A 19,559-nucleotide genomic window follows, 5' to 3' on the forward strand; every position below is an offset into this window, starting at 1 on the left:
ATACATATATACACACATATACATATATATACACACATATACATATACATACACACATATACATATACATACCTACATATACATATACATACATATATACACCATGTATTGCTAAATGCATACAGGCTTGAAAAGCACATCACGGCCAATTACACCCCGCAGTGGCATGGACAAGTGCGACAGGGGGACCTCTGTATTTAACGGTACTCACGGTTGGCAGAGTTTGATGAGGTCCTGGTCGGTGGTCCCAGGTGGCAGGCCTCGGATGTACAGGTTGGTCTTACTCAGCTGCTCCGCCCCTCCCTGGCTGCAGCTGTTGGTGCTTGGGCTGGGAGGAGCCATGGGATGAGGGGGTGGAGCATAGGACTGCTGGGGGGGAAAAAAACAGAGAGAGAGAGAAAAGATTTAACACCAACAGCTAAAAAAAAAAAAAAAAATAGATTTCATTTTTAAGACACGCGAGGTGAGGTGAGAAAAATAAATGAAATATCTGAGAGAGCAGAAGAAAGTGTGAGAAGGAGTGGGAAAAATAAATCTTTTTTGAAGAAATAGCAGGCACCATCACTTCAATGTCATTGCAGTATCTGTGGGATCAGGGTCGCTTCAGGGTCGCCAAGACATGAAAACACTCAACCCAACGGCAGAAACTAATGAGTCAAAGAAAACACACATCTACCCTCAGCCTTGAATATGAAGAACACTTGCGCTCAATGACAAAATAGTCGAATAAAAGCTCCCCAGAGGAGAGGACACATTCGATGCTGAATACTTTTACTTCACTTTCTCCACCTTTTGTCAGCGACCCTTGGGCGGTACATTGCAATGAATTGCATCTGAAGCTCTTCGTCAGTGAGTAAGTCTTTTTTTTTTCTTACAACATGAGACTGGAGTCAAGAGTGCAAACATTTCTACATTTTATTTCGATTTTAAATAAACATTTCACCAAGGCCACGCGTCGAAATGACAGTTCATAGGGCTTCCGGCAGCTGACACGGATTTTAAAGGAAGGCAACTTCCTGCTTACTAGTCACACACTCAAGACCAGCTGTAAAACAATATGCACCTCCAAGGGCGTGCGATCCGTCGCCTTTCTTTCCAGAATAATCTCCATCTTCCAGAATGTGTTCAAAATGTTTCAGCTATGCGATTCCTCCCTTTATTTCCCTCTCCCTCTCTTTCCCTCCTCCCCTGCTCTCCTCGTGTGCCTGTTGTGCTGTTAGTGTAGATTTATGGTGTAGGAGTCAGGGCCCCCTGCTCACAGCCCATTTATATCTCTATTGCAGGGACACTGCACATAGTGACAGGAAGAGAGAAGCGGGGCCCTGTGGGCATGAGCGGAAAAGGAGGGAGAGAGAGAGAGAGAGACACTACAGTAGAAGAGAGTGAGCGAGGAGGGAAGAGAGAGAGAGAGACGACGCACACTGCAATAAAGTAAGTGAGTGATGGATGAAACGGAGAAAATAAAAAAATAAAATGGTGAGGGAGAGAAGGGGACATGACTAAATACCACCACCGGCTCCAGTTAACCATCTTAACCCCTTATCCTCCCCAGAGAGAACCTAAGGACCCCATACCATGCGGTAGAAACACACACACACACACACCATTAGCCCTCCAATCCGCCCCACACGTTAGCAGCGGCTGCCGAAGCATGGCTGATTTGATGCGCTATTTTAAGCGTGTGCGCCGTGCCAGCGTGTTGCCTCCCGCTCCTCAAACAAAGAGCCGGGGTCCCTGGAGCGTGAAGAGGGAGCCAAGTCCATCAATGGACGGCCAATTACCACGCTGAGCTAAGTGGAACTGATGGGCAGCCACTCACTGTGCTGGACGCACACACACACACACACACACACACACACACACACACACACACACACACACACACGTGATAACACAGAGGCCGTGTCCAGGACACCTTCGCCAGTAGAGCTGCAACGATTAATCGATTAATCAATTAGCTGTCTACTGTTAAAATAATCACCAAATATTTTGTGTAATTTCTTGGAAAAAAAATATTTCTCGGATTCTAACTGCTTAAATGTGAATATTTTCTGGTTTCGTTAAATCTCTGTGACAGTAAATTGTGGATGTAAATGTTGGGCTTTGGGAAACTGATTGACTAACATTTTATTGACCAGGCAACTAATCAACTTTTTTAAACAATTTAGTTTTTTGTTGCTGTTAACAGTTTTCTACATATCTGAGACCATTTAACTCCTTCCTATGGCTAGGCCTAATCATTAAATATGCATTATGTGTGGCTATATAAGGCCTTTCATTGTTCAATTACTTGGTTTATTATTGTTCTGGATTTCTACCAGGTCAAAACTTGCGAGCTGAGGGCCGCCCCGGGGCTTCAGGGTTACGACGTCTACAATGAGCCACAACGTCCTTGGTTCATATTCTGCAAAATCCCTTGCTTCCTGCCCCCCCACCCCCCACTCCCCCCCTCACCCCCCACTCCCCCCCTCACCCCCTGCTTTCTAATACAGAAGAGTTAAACATGGCAGTTCAAGATTTAGTCTTCAAGTCTCAACTCACTGTAACTTCAATCCCACAGCTGTAAAGTTCACATCTAAAGTTGCTGTGTTTGTGACTAAATGTAACTTTAATTGTCCAAACACAGGATTCCCCCCCCATCTCCAGCAGAGATCGCGTCTCACACTGCTTTGGTAGTGTGTGTGTGTGTGTGTGTGTGTGTGTGTGGGGGGGGGGGGGGGGGGCTACGATCACAGCTAGTCTCCGGTTGCTCACGTTATCCTGCAGTGGCAGTAGAATAGCAGAATCTTAATCTCTCCAGTGCTCCATGGGAGTTATTTTCTCCCACTCAAAGTCACTGGAATGTGCGCAGCTGCAGTTCCAGCCTCGACTTTGAGGCTTTCACCTTACGCCCCCCCCCCCCCCCCCCCCTTCGTTTTATTTTCCCTTAGTCCACTTGTAGCTAACATTAAACGCACAGAGTACTTTACATAACTGTGCGACACAAAGAAATTCGCCAGCACAAATGCGAGGAGCTACACAGAGTTGCTGTCAGCGCTGAAGGTTAATTGAAAGCCTCTTTCTTTCTTCCTTTGTTTTAGCCCTTCAGTAATACACACAGCCCTCCTCCTCCTCCTCACCTCCTCCTCCTCCTCCTGCTCCTCCCTGGGCTCCAGCCTTGGCTTGCGTCCTGGGCTTTGGAATTCATGTGTCCCCGCCCTATCGATTTGCTTTCATTTTTTAAGGTCAGAAGCTGAAATCTTACACAATGAGGCATGGAGGGTCAAAACCGGCCCATTACTTACAGTGTTGGGGCGAGAAGACAGAGAGGGAGGTTCGAGTCCCCCGGGAACGAGAAGGGGAGAAGGGAATGGGTGCCGAAGATCTCAGAGGAATGGGCCACTGGGGGGGGGGGGTTAACATCGAACTTGTGGATTCAACGGTATTTTTTTGTTTTTATCTGGCAAAAACGTATCGAGGGACTTTCTCTTACACGTTAGAGAAATGAACAAGTTGGAGAAGCAAAATGGCAAAAAGAAAACCTGCCTAAAGAGCAGGCTCTTCATATGCTTGTGTGTGTGTGTCTACATGTGTAATGTACGTTTGGCGAACTTTTAGAAGCGTGGGAGTGAAATGAGCAAGCGCACATGCATTCAAACCCAAACTGTTTCCCTGTTGTTGTTGTTGTTGTTGTTGTTTCTTGTTGTTTCTAATCAAATTCTCCCTCGGCTTCCTCCTGCCGCCCCCACTGGGGGTTAATGACCGAGCTCGTTTTCTGTTTCCGGACGGTTCCGTGACTGCTGTTTACCCTCAGCCTGTCAGCCTGTCAGCCTGTCAGCCTGCAGGATCCGGCTTTTTCAAATCCATAATACATACAGGGCCTCGTGAGTCAGAATGATGAGGGTTGAATGCAACACTTGACAAAGGGGGTATTGCAGCGAGGGAAGGGAGGGACGGAGTGACAAAGAGAGGAAAACACAGGAGTTAAAGAGAGGAATGGAAGAGAGTGCGGGAGAATAGCTGGTTATGACACTTCAAAAGCCTCCAGGTGGTAAATGAGAAAAAAAACCTCCTTTCTCCCGCCTCCCCACCCAGCTGTGACATGCTGCTACAGAGGCTTACTGGGGATTTCAATTTGCCGCACTGTATTTTAGACGGGCAGAATGGTTTACACAGGCCCAATTTACTGAGCCAGCCGAGCAAGGGGGTGTTGGGGGGGGGGGGGGGGGGTGGTACGCCAGCCGCCAATGTTTACGAGCATATTAGGTGAAGATGATGAATCGGACATACGTTACATAGGCTGATATTCACACACCCACATTATGTTTTTCTACACAGATCATAGCAGTAATACGTAGACTTGTACCTTCTTGTTATTTACATGTTCGTGTTCTGTTTGTACAGCATCTGCACACTGTATGAAGCCCTTATGCACAGATATACGTGTGATTAATGGTTCAAGTCAACTTTAGAAGTGGGAGAGGTTTCTTAACCCACGAAGGAACACTTCAGTTAATCAAAAAAAAGAAAACTACTAAAAAAAAAAAGCAATAACTCCAATGTTATTACATTTGCATTAAACATTTCAACACCATGTGTCACAGGGCACCCTGTGTGCAGATGGCACGGGGGAAGTTGACCATATCTTTGGATAAGGTGTTTTCCGTACTTGTATAAAAACATACCACGTGAGCGCACAGTGTTTTCCAAAGAGAGCAGAGGGCGGCCGTGGCACTAATTGGACAGAGCAGGGCTGTGGCTTCCCTGCCTCCCTGCACTCTGCAGGGCAGGGCTGCGACTGGAGGAGAGGCGGCTGTGTGCACCACCGTGGTAATTGGCCCTGATTTATAGGAGGCCACAGCAGCCAGCCAGAGCTAGCTCAACACTGGCAATAGGCCAGACAACGCCAACACTGTCAATATTAGTAGCCCCCCCCACCTACGGCCAGCACACCACCACTGGGGATCTGCTGTTACCGTGCAGGAGGGTGCATGTTTGTGTGTGCACGCTTATTTCTCTTTCTGTTTGTTCCCTTGTTTGTGAGAGAGAGACAAAAATAAAAACTGCCACAAAAAATGACAAGCAGTCTCCTTAAATTGAAGAAAAAAGCCTCTCAGCTCATCCTCCATTAATTCATGTTGGCAAAGTCTCTGCAAAGACTCTTAAAGACAAGCACAGTCCCAGAGGCATCCCTTCTAAACTGCCAGAACTAACAGCGAGCTCTGCGGTCGGCCGCGTTCGCACTGGAGGAACACAAATCCCCCCCGTCCATCCTGGATAGCTGCTTGCAAACCTTTAGCCCTTAAACATGTATGCCCGAGAGCGGAGGGAGGGGCGCTGAGACACGGAGGGAAGACAGCCTGTCCTCCTTTGGCCTCCTGTTTTTTTAAAGCCTCGCGCTTTCTCTCATTGTTCTGTGCCTGTCGAGGTAAAATAGCCAGAGGAGTGACGAGCAAAAAACATCGCCAGCCCACATGGGAATGCAAAGCTGAAGATTCTGCAGCCAAATGTCTCCCGACAGGAAGCTTCTCTGCTGTCTGCACGGGCATGGAGAGAGTGCAGGAGGAAGGGAAGAGAGGTGCAGTTACAGATATGAGGAGGCCTGAGAGAACAGAAGGAGAATGGACCAAAAAAAAGAAGGAAATATAGGAAAAAGGAGCAAACGAGAAAAAGACAGATTACAGGAGCACAGGAGGCGTTGTGACTGTCTGAGTCTCCCCGGGCTAGCAGCACCAGCCTGCGGGCCTTCTTCCTCAGTAAAAACAAAAAGAAGCCCTGGGATCTGGGACAGTGGTAAGCCAACACTGCCATGGACAATGACGTGGGGGGGGGGGCTCATTTTAAACATGCTGATTGGTCCATCTCCAGTACGTCTCAAAAGCAGTGGATGGAGCTCTTCCTCTCTTGCCTTTCTCACTGCTCACCGCCTTGTTCTCCAACTTCCTTTTTTCTCATGTCTTCTCCATCCCCCCCCCCCCCCCACGGGCTCTCTCTCTCTCTCTCCCTCCCTCTCACTTCCTCTTTGGGGCAGATAAGAGAGGGATGTTGTCTTCCGTGTCAGGGCCCATGTGTCTGGATACAGAGCCCCAGAGTTAAAATAGAGGCCATATCTTTCCCAGCGGGTGGTGGTGGTGGGGGGGGGGACAGGATGCATACATATTATCTGACACAGAGGACAAGAGCTATGGAGGTAAACAAGACGTGCTTTACTTAGTGTCACTGGTTAAAAACACAGTCATCTGTTCTAGCTGAAAGGGGTGACATGATGGGAAAGCGGTCCCGGGTCTGAAATGCATCATGAGTCAATTGGAGATGGTGCGTTTATGTTTGAAGTTTCATTTATTGACACTTCTTTGTAAGAATTTAATTGGTACTGTGGGATCAAAAATTAGTCACGAATCACCACAGTTTAGAAGACTAATAATAAATATGTGCAAGTAAAGGTGGGGAGGTAAAGAGTGGAAGTTATCGTATCATAATGCCCTTATGTTTCATGATATCTAACGATAAAACAAGGAGTCTCTGTCTCTCCATCCTTAACTTATCTCAGAACGGTTCAACTGATCTCCGTCACACCTGGCGGGTGCATTGCTGGAGGCCAGAGGACGTGCAGTGTCGAAATTGGAGCATTTTTAGAAACATGGTATACGTTCAATATTGATAAAGTTGAATGAACAAGCAAAGCAGCACTTCTGGGGACCAAGCTATCGGCCCGTTCTGAATGGGCTACCCGAATAAGCACTGCACTAGTTATCATTCCATTTAGCCACGAGGAGGTCAATCCGCATTATATGCCGCTTCTTCATTAATGTTAGCATAACACCCAATGTTTCCACCATCGGTTACATTCAGTCAAGGCAATCACAGCAATCCCTCGTCTCATGTTGCCTTCCATGAAAATAATAAGTCTTTCAAGTAGAGACGCACATTTTTAATTGGAAAAAGAGGAACAAAATAAAGCACTTTGTATTGGATCGGTAGTCTGCATCAGCAAATAGCCTGAGCTGATTTACAGTAGCTTTGGTTGGTGTGGGTTGGATTATTGTTCAGCACAATACGTGTTGGTCACGATAAAGGTCCTCACGTGTCCACGATAACAGAACCAGGGCGTCTGTGCTATATTCAGGCTCTCTCTATGCTTCACTGCATTGTTGTAGCGTCGCAACAACATGCTAGCATACGTGTGATTCTGTGTTTTTATGGTTACATGTATGTATTCATGGTGGGGTTAGATTGCTGAGACCGGCTCATTAATTCAGGTGTGTGTGGAAGAGTAAACAGTTGTGACTGCAATGAAAATGTAGTTTTTGAAAGGCTAAACGCCACCAAATATGGATTGAAACTGAATATTTTGTTGAATTTAGGATATGTTATTATTTTGATACATTTAGATTTTTGGACTAAGATCTGAGACGATGACATGATGCTCGCTGTGTGTTTGTTTGAGACAGTGGAAGAGAAGCTGGAAGCGGGTGGAGTATTGTACACAATTTTTCCTTAAATTATTAGTAATAATCTGAATATCAATGTTATGAATGAAGCTTTGACCTATTCAGGAACAGCCCCTAGTACATGTACATAACCCATGTACAGCATCAATATGAATAATATGCTATCAACTAATACTAACTAATAGTAGAACTATGCATGATGACGTGAAACATAGGAGGCAGATGTTTGCCTAGAAAATCATCAGCTGATATTTGATGAATATAACTCAAATTTTGAGCTGACGTATTTTTTTATCTTTCTTTCTCTTTGATTAAAATGTAATCACAGCCGCATGCATTTAACACTTTAAGGTCTTTGATTTTAAATTACCAATGTACATTTAACAGGGATTGTCATAATTATGAATTCTAGCAGTAATAAACTGCCTTTTCTGTTCTTCAAACATTTTTACAATCCATTTCCAGCACGTTGCTTGGAGCTAGTGCCTCTCTCAGTGAGGCCCTCCACCACCTCAGACTCTTGCTTAGTGTCTGCAGAGTGAGTAGGACCTGGGACCAAAGACACACCGTGAGCGTCTATGTTTATACCACTCCTGGGCCGACCATAAACTGGGCTCTCCGCGGACATTAAAGGTCAACCGGTGTTTAGGTGACATAACCGGGACTGAAGTGTGTTTGTGGAGAGCAATTAGGAGGCTTTGGCTGCGGCTGAGGTGGCCACCGCAGAGGGATCGGTAAAAAAAAGAAGAAGAAGAAAAAGTAAAAGAGCAGAGAGCCAGCCGTGGGCAGAGTCAAAGTGAAAACTCGATGGACATAAATATTTGGGCTGATTTGTCATCATTATGGCCAGCTGGGTCTGTTTGCTAGCTAGCCGGTGTGGGAGTGGTGACTGCAGGATGGATGGAGCAGAAAAGTGGGAGGACAGAGGATGATACAGACTGTGGAGAAAGAGAGAGGAACAGAGTGTTCAAAGTGTTGGTCTCAAAGCTGAACCACTGATATATTGTGGCTATGGTGCAAACACACATAGTGTTTCCAGATTGGTGCCCAGGTCACTAGTTTAACCAAATTAACTAAAAAATGTGATACAAAACGAAAAAAAAGACAATTCACATTCTTTAAATCAACTAATCCATGTATCATTTAAGCACAAAAAAGGTCTGAACTTGCTTAAGCAGCCAATTAAAGATTTTTTTATGAATCAGTATTTTGTCGCATATGTGAATGTATTCTCCAGTTATGTGTTTCACAGGAAGCCTGAGCACAGACAGAGGGCTGTGGTAGATGTGGAGAGAGCGGGGACGAGCTCTTTCTCAGCGTGACCCGTCTCTCACTGAGACAAATGTCTACCAGCCCAGTCACGCACATGGGCTGGCGTCCTGCCCCGAACTCTTCTCCCAGCCTGCCTAACTGAGAGAGGGACACTGGGAGACGAAACATGCTACTTCCATGTTCGCTCATAGGTCCACTGGCTTATATCTGTCCCTCTAAGAAGACCAACTCGTTTCTAAATGACTGACTACCAGACAGCTGAACAGCTGACCGGCTGATGAGTTATTGCCGAAGTGTGGATGCCAAGGGGACAGACACGGGGAGAGAAAGAGAGAGAGAGAGAGAGAGAGAGAGAGAGAGAGAGAGAGAGAGAGACAAGGGACAGATTGATAGAAAGGAAGCTTGAGCCGTCCCAGAATGCCATTTGTTACGCCGCTCTCCAGACAAACAAATTTACGTCCCCTCTTCCAGAAGGTCAACTGTGCTCAAATTCATAAATAAGGCTGTAATTGGTGCTGGAGCGGCAAAGAGGCTCGATGGTCCCCCCCCCCCCCCGAACAGCCCAGTGCATGAGTTACTGCCCGACGCTGACTTCAGCGAGCGTTTGACTGTGTGCCCACAGCCATACGTTCAAAGCAATACGTAATGTTTGCATAACTGAGCGATGCTGTCACTGCCTTTACAAACAGCAGGCTCACACGGAGTGCTTTTACGCATTAAAGACGACCGCCAGCAGGTTTTCCTCAGCAAATTCTAGAACATCTATACATGCTACGCTTTGTGTACGGAGAGAAAAGGCTGAGTAGGTCATTGACCTTCGTCAGGCATCAAGTTCCCAACATGTGACAACGTCTTTACGCTAAAGCCACGGGGCAGCTACAAGAAGATAAAAGTGGAGCCAGATCGCAAACAGCTACGTATAAAAGATTAGAAAAGAATCAACTGTTATAAAGGAGAGAGGTTCAAACAGGGGAAGGCAGATCAGACCCATCTCAGATCTGATCTGGGAACATCTTCATAACCTTGAAGGAAAAACAACTCATACAGAAAAAAGGAGAATGTTTCAGAAGTCTTCTAATGAAGACAAGGGCCGCAGAATCAATTACTATTAAGGGAATATGAAGAAAATAGTCAAATGTTAGACTATTTGCCTTTATTTATTTACTCAATGACTTTTTTTCCCTATTGATCTTGTCGTTTGCCTCATTTTAAGGTTGTCTTTCTTTAATTATTGAGCTGCTCACTGTCCCAGGTGTTTGGCTCCTCTTGTGATCGGTCGACGCACACTGTGGCTTTGATATTAAGCAGCTGCTTCGCATTGAAATGCCAAACAAAGATCCATGACACGCATCTATAATAAAAGTCAGTGCTGACAGTGCGTGAGAACTCCACCTATTCCTTCACATAATTCAACTATACCACGTACCCGTCTATCGCAACCATTCTGCGCCTCGTCGCGTGAACGTGCTGCGTGTTAATGTATTCCATGCCTGCGGAGAAATTCGGCTCTCGCGCTCCGTGCGAAGAACACGTACGGATAATCTTTAAGTGCGGCATTGACGCACAACAAGTAGAGGCGTCACACCCGATGTGAACTAAATCAGCACAGATGCTGATATGTATAGAAATATGCATGGCAGAGGACATCCTCTTCTCTTTTGAATATTCATTTTCCCATCACATGCAAAGTAGCTGCACCGGGTCTGGAATGTCCCCCATCAGGGAATCCACTCACTGAAGCGTCTCTGACGATTGCCAGACTAAACACTGGCACTAAACACCAGCGGCTGTTGTGGCAGGAAGGCTTGAGACACAGGTAGAACGAACAGGCCGGGGGCAAGGAAAACGGTCGGCTCCCGGTAGTTTATGGGGTTGTTTTATGACGTACATCTGAAAAACACATCCAGGGGTTTCACACAGGGATCATGACCAACCCGGGACTCTGTGTTCTTTCCTTACAACAAGCCAGAAATAATCAGGTGTGTACAAGCAGCAGCAGTAAGGCGATGCCACTGGCGTTTAAGCGCTTAAAGATGGACGGAGCACATCTGTAATACGGTATTATTCAAGGCTTATTTGGCTCTTATTCTTTTTGATTATTGCTCAAATGTTTCCACTCTACAGACATAATTTAAATGAGGCACAGAGTAACTCAGGTAAAAAAAAACCATTATTGTGTGAAAAACAAAATGCCTTTTGAAATGGCACATTATCCTGCAATTCTGTAATTGCGAGGCGAGCTGTAAATGACATTTTGATGGATGTGAACTTCTGGATGTGTTTGAGAAAAGGTCGTGCAGCAGCAGGCAATCAAACCGACAAGATTTATTATTTATATATCTATTTTTCAAATGAGGGGGGGGGGGGGGGCAAGATGAAAACATCATCTTGGATCTTCTGCATGTTTGAAATCGAATTGTATCCAAATATTTGCACAACAAATGTTGCAGTTTGCACTCAAAACGTGAAAGCTACATCAACACCCGAGGGCGTACCGTCCATCATCACAACCCATACTGTAAACTGTCCTGCTTCACCGCTGCTATTTACACTTTTTGACAATATGTGTTGGCAAGGACCGCCGGACTGCATCGCAGCTCTGGTCTCTGTGAGCAGAGTGTCTGAAGCTCCCACCTTCGAGGCATCTGATTTGGCACACCGGCTCACTAAAGGCCTTCGCGGCTGCAGGCGTTTTGGGGTTGAGTCACTTGGCTGTGGTCCTGGATGGGATCTGATTTGTCACGTTATTTGCTGCAAGTTTATACTTTGAAGTGGGCTGATGGTGCACTTGAGGCAATGACTCATCATCCTCACTGAACAAGTGCACTTTGTCGAAGCAGTAAATCAGCATCTAACATATTTCCAATTCGGTTTGGCGTCACAATGCAAGCCTTGTGTTTTGACAAGGGATAAAAGATTCTTCACAGCCTTAGCGGCTTGTTTTCTACGTACATTGAACTGTCTCCGGCGCTTATCTCCAGTCGTATGGCCCGTCTTGAACCCCCCCCCCCCCCCCTTATGCTCCTGTTTTCCTCTCCCTAACCCTCCATAAGTGAATCTATCCCCTCTGCTAGTGCTCCATCCATCCTCTCGTCACCCTGTCCAATCCCCTCCAGTCAGCTCTCATCTATCCCTAAATCCATCCCAATCCTCATCTGGCTGCTAGTCCTCCATTTCTCCTTCCTGCCCCCCCCCCCTCCTTCTCTCCACCCACTTTCTCCACCCCATCTAACAGCCGTTGGGGGAGTTTTAACATAGTGTTGAGCAGAGTTTAGTAGGCCAAAGACGATGCCGTGCCAGATTCTGCACAGTGTGTTGAGCAACTATCCCCCTTGAAGGAATATCAGCGTTACTCAACACAAAACTAAATCAATAATAAAGACCTCTATCCGCCCGCCTCCTCTGGGCCTAAGCTCACATACTGCGGATTGTTTTACTTCGGGTCAATGTGAGAACAATGCCGCAGTGTAACATCTTTGCTATTCTGCCTCTGTTCACCCGGATATGTCAGAACCAAGAACGATGTGTCAGGAAAAGCAAGGTTTTCACATCAAAGACAAGGATCAAACAGAACCCCCCCCCACACACATACCTTGTGTTCTTTTTTTTATTTTCCTACCCATCAGTCCATTTCATTTTTAATTTTCGACATTGTATCTCAGTATTTCTGTTGGTTTGGCATATTGGCTCGGCCCGCTGAGTTAGGGACGACTCAAGCGTCGCGTCGCGTGATTTAAAAGCCAGAGAGTCAGCCTCTTCTGGGCACACCGTCCCGAGCTGTCAGTCCCATGACTTACTGGAAAACCAAAAGGGGGAATGATCTGTGCTTCCCAGCTCACATGGGCAGAGTTCAATCAGTTTTGGGTGCGGAGCTTTATCCAAAAGTGTCACAGCGCCGCGATAAATAAAACGGAGCGCTGTCGGCCGGGCCAGCTATAGAGCGAGAGGTGTGAGACACGAGGCGGCGGGGAGGTGAGGAGGGAGAGAGCAGAGAAAGAAAGACGGATGGCGATGCGGCCGTTTGCCAAAAAGGAGAATAGGTGCAGTGTGGGAGTTGCGCGGACCTCGGTAGTGTGATTTATTCATGAGATAAGTCACCACGGCTGCGGAACAGGTGAGCGTAATGGTGTAATGTTTCCCCCTTTTGCCCGACTGCTTGCCTCAGTGACTCTGGACGAGTTTAATGCATGCAGCACTCGGACGCGGTATAAGGGATCGCAGCCGGCGAAGATAAACACAGGCCATCTGGGTTCAAGCAGGTTAGCACACACGCAACAGTGATGCTATCGGGCCTTTTTATATCTTCTAAAGGAAACTGAAGTTATTCATTCTTTCCACTGTGGGCTGAAGAAGAAGTCAAGGATTGTGCACTCCATTCATGCATTTCTCTTCTTTCATCGCTCATACATTCCCATTGAAGCCAGACAGAAAGGAGTGCTCCGCCACTCTGTCTCTCCTTATGCACTGGATCTATTCGCGAAGCTTCTCAGAGGTCTAATTTCGTATCACAGTGCCGATGGAACGGCCATGAATTTCAAGGAAAGATGTGCAATTGTCCCAAATCAGCAGTCCTGCTGCAAGCCACTTCATGAATCAAAGCCGGGGATTATGGTTCTTCTTCCCTCTGACAATTGCTTTTATGCTCTCACTCAAAACAATTTTCTGAAAACGCAGGGTAACAATAGCAATAGAGGGTTTTGTTGTTGTTTTGTGCAGATTGAAGAGGCTATTTTGACTTCTTTTCATGATGTCACCCTTGTGTCTGATGCACACACGTTTGTTAAGAGATTGAAAAGTAGTCACTGGAACATCGAGCTCATACTGCGGAATCCCCTCTCAGCTAATGAATCTGACAATTGGCTTTTATTTCATTTCAAATTGAAATCTTGCGTGACGAAAATGATCCCTGTTCATTATTTATTTTTTTAATTCACCACCAAACCCCCCCCTCCGCCCTTACAGCTCTGCCTCAAAGTCAAATACAATTGAGTTACAAGTTAGTACATTCTGTTCGGCACTACGTTTTTCCAGCCCGACGTTATATTTTCACAAGGAAGGGCAAATTGTGAGGAGACGTCGAAGATGAAAATCAGCGGCGGTCTGGCCTATTGTGCTCGCTAAAGGGTTCCTAAACTATTTATTTACCCTCCAACGGAGGCTTTTCATGAGATGATAGCAGCGGACTGTCATTGCCGGTGGTGTGCGGCCCTCCATTCTCCGGCTGAATGCGTGGAGGCCGGGCTCAGAGAACAGCGCTCGCTCCATTGTGCCGCCACGCAGATTACCACATGAACAGGAAGCTCCTCGGCCCGGTCGTCTGCCAGCAGCAGCAGCAGCAGACCACCTCTTCAAATACCCGAGACAGCGGAGTCATTGTGGCGCTGAATATGAAGGGGGTCCAGACGGACCATTACCATCACAATGATCCTCACGCTGTTTTAAAAATAAATAATTTCAGAGACCCGGCGGATGACAAGGAGGCGAGACTTGCCACACACAGAATGCAGTCGACAGGCCAGGGTGGCATTCCTACGTTTATTCCTTAAGAAATGCAGAATTAATTAGTTACAGGCTGCTTCACAAGAGGCCCGACTTAACTCGCTACAATCCCATCAGCCCCGGCATATCTTTAAGACTGATCTCGAGGCCCACGGATCTGTTTCACCAAAGCAGGACTACGGGTAAACTGAAGGATACCGAGGGATACGCAGTTTCACTTTGGTTAACCGGAGGCACACATTGAGGTAATTAAAGCAGACATTGAGGAAAGCAGACATAACAAAGGGCCGTCAGCAGACAGTTAAGTGTGTAGTGAAGGCTACAGCTGGTTGGCAGGTGTAAAGAGGACTAAAGATAATGAGGCTGAGTCACGATTTGGAAAAGTAAACAACTCATGAGCGACTGACGGCTCCCCTTCCTTTCCTGTCTGGGCCCAGACTTTTTTTTAGAGAAAACGAAATCCTGAAGACCTCTGATCGTGGTTTGGGGACTGACAGAAAGACTACAGGAATAATGCAGTCAAAGAGACAGAAGGCAGCTCATGAGAAGTCTGCGACAGCTGTCTCTGACACTGAGGGGGTCTAAATCTTTAGACTCCAGCACTTCTAAGTGAGTCTATTTTTGCTTCCCACGACTAAATTTAGAGAACACATTTAGCCAAAACTTTGATTACTGACAACAACTTTACTGGCTGACAGACCGTCTTTTCTTTTAAACTTCCTATCCTTTTTGGGAACTGCAGTTGGTTTGACATGATTTAGAGTTTAGTTTTCTGGCCAATAGGCGACACTCGTTAAATAATGATTTACTGTTTAGTAAAGCTTCGTGTCTAGCACGCCCAGCTGCAACGATAACTGATGCACAAACAGGTTGAATCCATCATTAATCCCCAGCTGTATGCGCAAAACGGGCAACTGTCCCAAGTTCATCCATCACACAGTATCCGAAGAGATGGCTGGCTGAGCTCAAAGAGAGCTGCGCCACCCACCTGCTGAAAAATGGGACTACACTCCAGAAGTTTGGTTTCACATCAGAACCGGAGAGTGGGTTTTCCAGTAACTTACATCCTGTTACAACAACCACCACCACCACCACCAATGTATGAATTCTTAGCACATGAGCTCCTCCTCATCGCCAAACTCTTCTATAATTGTTTTGCTTTGGGCAAAACTTAGATGGATCTATTGAATCACGCCTGTCAAATAAATGAAAGACGGCCTCACAAAGGATTTGAAAACCACTGAAGGGTCCAAATTTAAAAAAAATGACACGCAATGCGCAACCCGCCACAGTACTGTGCACAGCTGCAGGAGTATAAATCAGGCATTAGAAGCCACGATGTTGCGTGCATTGTTGAGCAATTTAAAGGTGGACCTGCTATTCTCATTTAAGTGTCAAGCTGCTCCTCACAATTTTGCTCAGCTTTTTTACTAAGTCATGGCAGTAATCGGTCGAAACAGTCAATTACTAACATCACTATGTCCCCTGCATTGAATCCACATCTCATTAAGTACAATAGCCCCCTCTATCCATTCTTATTCATATGGCTCTTCACATATAAACTCAGTACAAAAGACTATAAAATGAATATAAAATACAATAATAACATAAGATTAAATACCACGCTTATTGGTATATATCTAGCACTTTAAGAAGGCATATCTCTATTTCCATGACCTATATTTGTTGTGAGTGGATAAATAGCTCTTCAATTATCACTTGTCAACATCATACTGGTGAATCAACCCCGTAAATCTGTTTCTATGGTATTTTGACTGTTGCCTTATTGTCATCCTGCTGCCATGACAAGGCAGCGTCCAAAAGGAGCCTCTCACATGCTCGCAGTGTGTCGCATATTCTTCAAATTGCTGCTTTGTCAAGCCCAGAGGGAGAAACTCAATGGTCAAGGGAGCAAAGAGAAGAGACAACACACAGAGAGAGCGAGAGAGAGAGAGAGAGAGAGCGAGAGAGAGAGCGAGAGAGAGAGAGAGAGAGAGAGAGAGAGAGAGAGAGAGAGAGAGAGAGAGAGAGAGAGGAAAAACTGAAGGACATAATTTCTGTGTAATTTTCATGGTGTCTAGCCTGAGCTGGGTATGACGCATCGTTGTATGTGTGTTTCCCTGACAGGGAGATGCTCTGATAAACGAACCAAGCGGAGCTCTTATGCGAGCATCACACTATTTTGGCCCGGCCAGAAACAAGGGCGCGACAGAGAGGAAAACACCGGATCTAATGCCAGCTAAAGGGCACTTAAGCTATTTCGGTGACAAACAGGACCATGGCTAATGTATATTACCAAACGGAGATTGAACCAGACATTTCAGCTCAAGCGAGCGGGCAAGTAGGCAGTCAGGATCTCCATTTAAAGACATCTGAGAGACGGCCTTCTCCTCTCGCCTCGTTCCCTGCAGCAAAACAATAACTAGCTAAATCACAACACACTTAAAATCCTCCCCCCTTTGCCACAATATCCACAAATATCCTTCTCAGGATCCTTCCACAGTCCCACTCCTCTCTTAACTGCTCCGAATTATTTCAATTCTGCAAGAGAGTGAAAAAGAGAAAAATTCATTCACGTAAAGTAATCAGTCTTGGCTCACTCTTTCTCCCTGCGACAGCCATATTTGACAACTCTGCTACATTAAACAGCCCACTGGTGAAAAGAGAGAGGAAAAAATAAATAAAAGGAATGCATCCAATTATTCATGCATAATGATAGCTCTGTTATCCAGTAAGGCGGGGGGCTCCCACACAAAAGCAGTTCCCCTTCTCCGTCTAATACATCTTAAGCGCCGACAATCGCCAGGAGTCGCATTTGACGGGCAGCTAATTTCGCAGCGTTCCCGCCGTTCACACGAGTTACGGCCCATTGGCGGCGTCTCAAAGGCTTACAGTATTTATGATGAGGTGATGGTACCCGGGAACCGTTAACTTGGTGTCCCCCCCCACCCCCACCAACAAAAAAAAGAAAACAAGCAGACCTTGGCCGTCGCGATCACAGGGTAAGGTTTTAGCCGCTGGAGCTGGATGGAGCCCCCCAACCCACCACCCCCACCCTGTAATATGGCTGTGAAGACCCTCTATATAGACATGAGCTCAAGGTTCACAGCACCTCATTGCCTTAGCTCCTAGCAGGCAATAAATTGGACAGTAGGAATGAATTAGTTGACCTTGAGGGTAGCCGGTGTTGCAATCTAATACCGTACATTATCATATCTGTCGCTCTGCTTCTTTTCCTTTTTCTGATACATGCGTGTTGTTGAATAAATGCTGCATTTATCCAATTTGTAGATGGAGAATAAGCAAAAAAAATAAATAATCAGCGGCAAAACCAAATGCTGGAGCGGCGATGGTGCAGTGCTGTAACAAATGCAGCTGGTGGTGCTCAGGTGGCTTGGCCCTCTCTCTTGCCCTCCGTCACTGCTCCTAGTCGATGGGCCGCGCTTAATAATTCATGGGCTGTGAGGATCGGCATGCCCTAATTGGTGGGCATACTCTCAGCACTGCTGGGACCAACAAAAAAAACAAAAGCAGCAAGCGCTTTTTTTTCTTCTTTTTTCTGGCAGGCACACTGAGGGGGGGAAAGAAATTGACTTGCCTCGCTTTGGTTTCAAGTTTAAAGGCCCCTCCTGAAATCCAAGAAGCACCTTGAAGCTCACCAGCTCAGGCGTGCGGGAGCAAACGGCGCGAGCAGTCGAATCAGGCTACCCTTTCCACATGCTTTGAGTGTGCCAGGATGCATTCACCCTTCAAACCCGGAGCCGCTCTCCTTCTGCTCCTCCTGAGAGCGGGATGAGGTGTCGCCCGGGCGCCGGGGTAAATAGGACACCTTAAAAGCACGTTCGCGGCGACGGTGATGCCGCTGCATAATGCATTGGCGTCTGCTCGGCAGTCAGCAATCACTGGGTGAGGCGTCGGGGAATACGGCTTTTTGCATTGTATGTATTATGTAAATGTATTATACATATATTTATTAGTACAAGATGGTTGCGGTTTGCATTTTCCTACCAAACGGGCAAAAAAAAAAAAAAAAGAAGTAAGACAGGTACCCGGAGAACCACTGAAAGTTTAGAAGCGACACCTGCTGACAAGACAGAGCTCACTGAAGTCAGAGACTAGAAGACTAAACAAAAGGTGACACCAAGAGAACCTTAAGGGGGCCGTGTGCCTGTGTGAATTAGGCATATGCAATATGACACCGAGGAAAATGTTCATCTGCCAGCTGACAGTATGTATACCGAGGTAGCTGCTCTTTTTCAAAATATCTGCTTGTGCTAGGGCATTGTGGGAAGTACTGCAGAATCAATTAGCAAGGCGTCTGTTTTTCTCTTTGCATCATGTACGAAGTCATTTTCCAGGGATTTAATTCAATGTATTAGCCCAAAACAGGAATTCCATCTGATTATGTTATTATCCACAACCAGCTGCTCAATGGAATGGCTGAGAAATTCACAACATGACGACGTATATTAATATCACAAAACATCCACACCAGCCATCTCTGTTATATAACATACTGTGACGTCTTCACACGGTGGATCAATAAACACACACGTCTGCATCAGCAACATCACCTTTTCCTTTTCCATAATGGCTTCTCTATTTGAGTCTAATTATTTAGAATTCTCAAGTTGCCAGCCATTGTGGAGCGAGCAACAGAGTTAACTATTCGCTCTCAGGAAAATCACACTGAAGACTCTCAGCAGGTTGCTGATGTCTGATTGTAATCTTCAATGTCTGCGACTCGCTTTTAATTTCATCGTATATCCGCGCTAGAAAATGCTCCCTCTGCTCTTGCTTTGCATCCTTCCTCTTTCCACCGTTCAGTCAAACATTTCCCTCTTTCCAACCACTCCATCAGTTACGACTGTGCGAGTAACGCTTGAATCTTTCCCTGAGCAGAGACGAGAGCATGTGCTGAAGAGAGAACGTAAAGTGCGTGCGTGTGATAAAAGAAAAAACAGACCTTCAGCTAATACTTTTGCCCTTGAGAGGCTGCTGACGATCCACTCTGAAGTCTCTCCGTGAGGCCGCTCGCCCCGCATCCCATCCCTCTTCCTGCTCCTCCCCGCATTCACTTTTATCCATTTACAGGGGCGCAGTCTCACCACGCGCCGTGTTTTAAAACGGCACTAATGCATCTCAGCTTGAGGTGGCGTAGCTTTTATTTGTCATAGTTCTGGACGATTGCCCACCGACGGTGGACGGCGAAAGGGCCCCGAATGGAGAGCGGAAACGAATAGGTGTGGAGAAGCACTCCTTGGGATGACTCATTAAACAACCTGGCGCTCAGACCCCGTGTGATTTCAGTTCCCCTTTAAAATGCCTCAGCGATGTCACTTGTCTGTAGCCATCGAT

At 46.2% G+C, this 19,559-nt stretch overlaps 1 protein-coding gene across 11 annotated transcripts in view; it reads right to left on the reverse strand.

Moving 5' to 3' along the window:
- rbms3 (RNA binding motif, single stranded interacting protein) overlaps positions 1 to 19,559 on the reverse strand; it is a 277,908-nt gene that overhangs the window by 165,696 nt on the left and 92,653 nt on the right. For 7 of the 11 annotated variants that reach the window (XM_031866614.1, XM_031866615.1, XM_031866617.1 and 4 more), the window contains one exon: positions 212 to 369. In XM_031866614.1, the coding sequence (XP_031722474.1) occupies positions 212 to 369 (158 nt within the window). The remainder of the gene's footprint in view (positions 1 to 211; positions 370 to 19,559) is intronic. The other 4 variants (XM_031866616.1, XM_031866624.1, XM_031866622.1 and 1 more) reach the window with 1 other exon arrangement.

This window comes from Anarrhichthys ocellatus, unplaced genomic scaffold (assembly GCF_004355925.1).
Source record: "Anarrhichthys ocellatus isolate YVR2014 unplaced genomic scaffold, GSC_Weel_1.0 scaffold35, whole genome shotgun sequence".
Classification (NCBI taxonomy): domain Eukaryota; kingdom Metazoa; phylum Chordata; class Actinopteri; order Perciformes; family Anarhichadidae; genus Anarrhichthys; species Anarrhichthys ocellatus.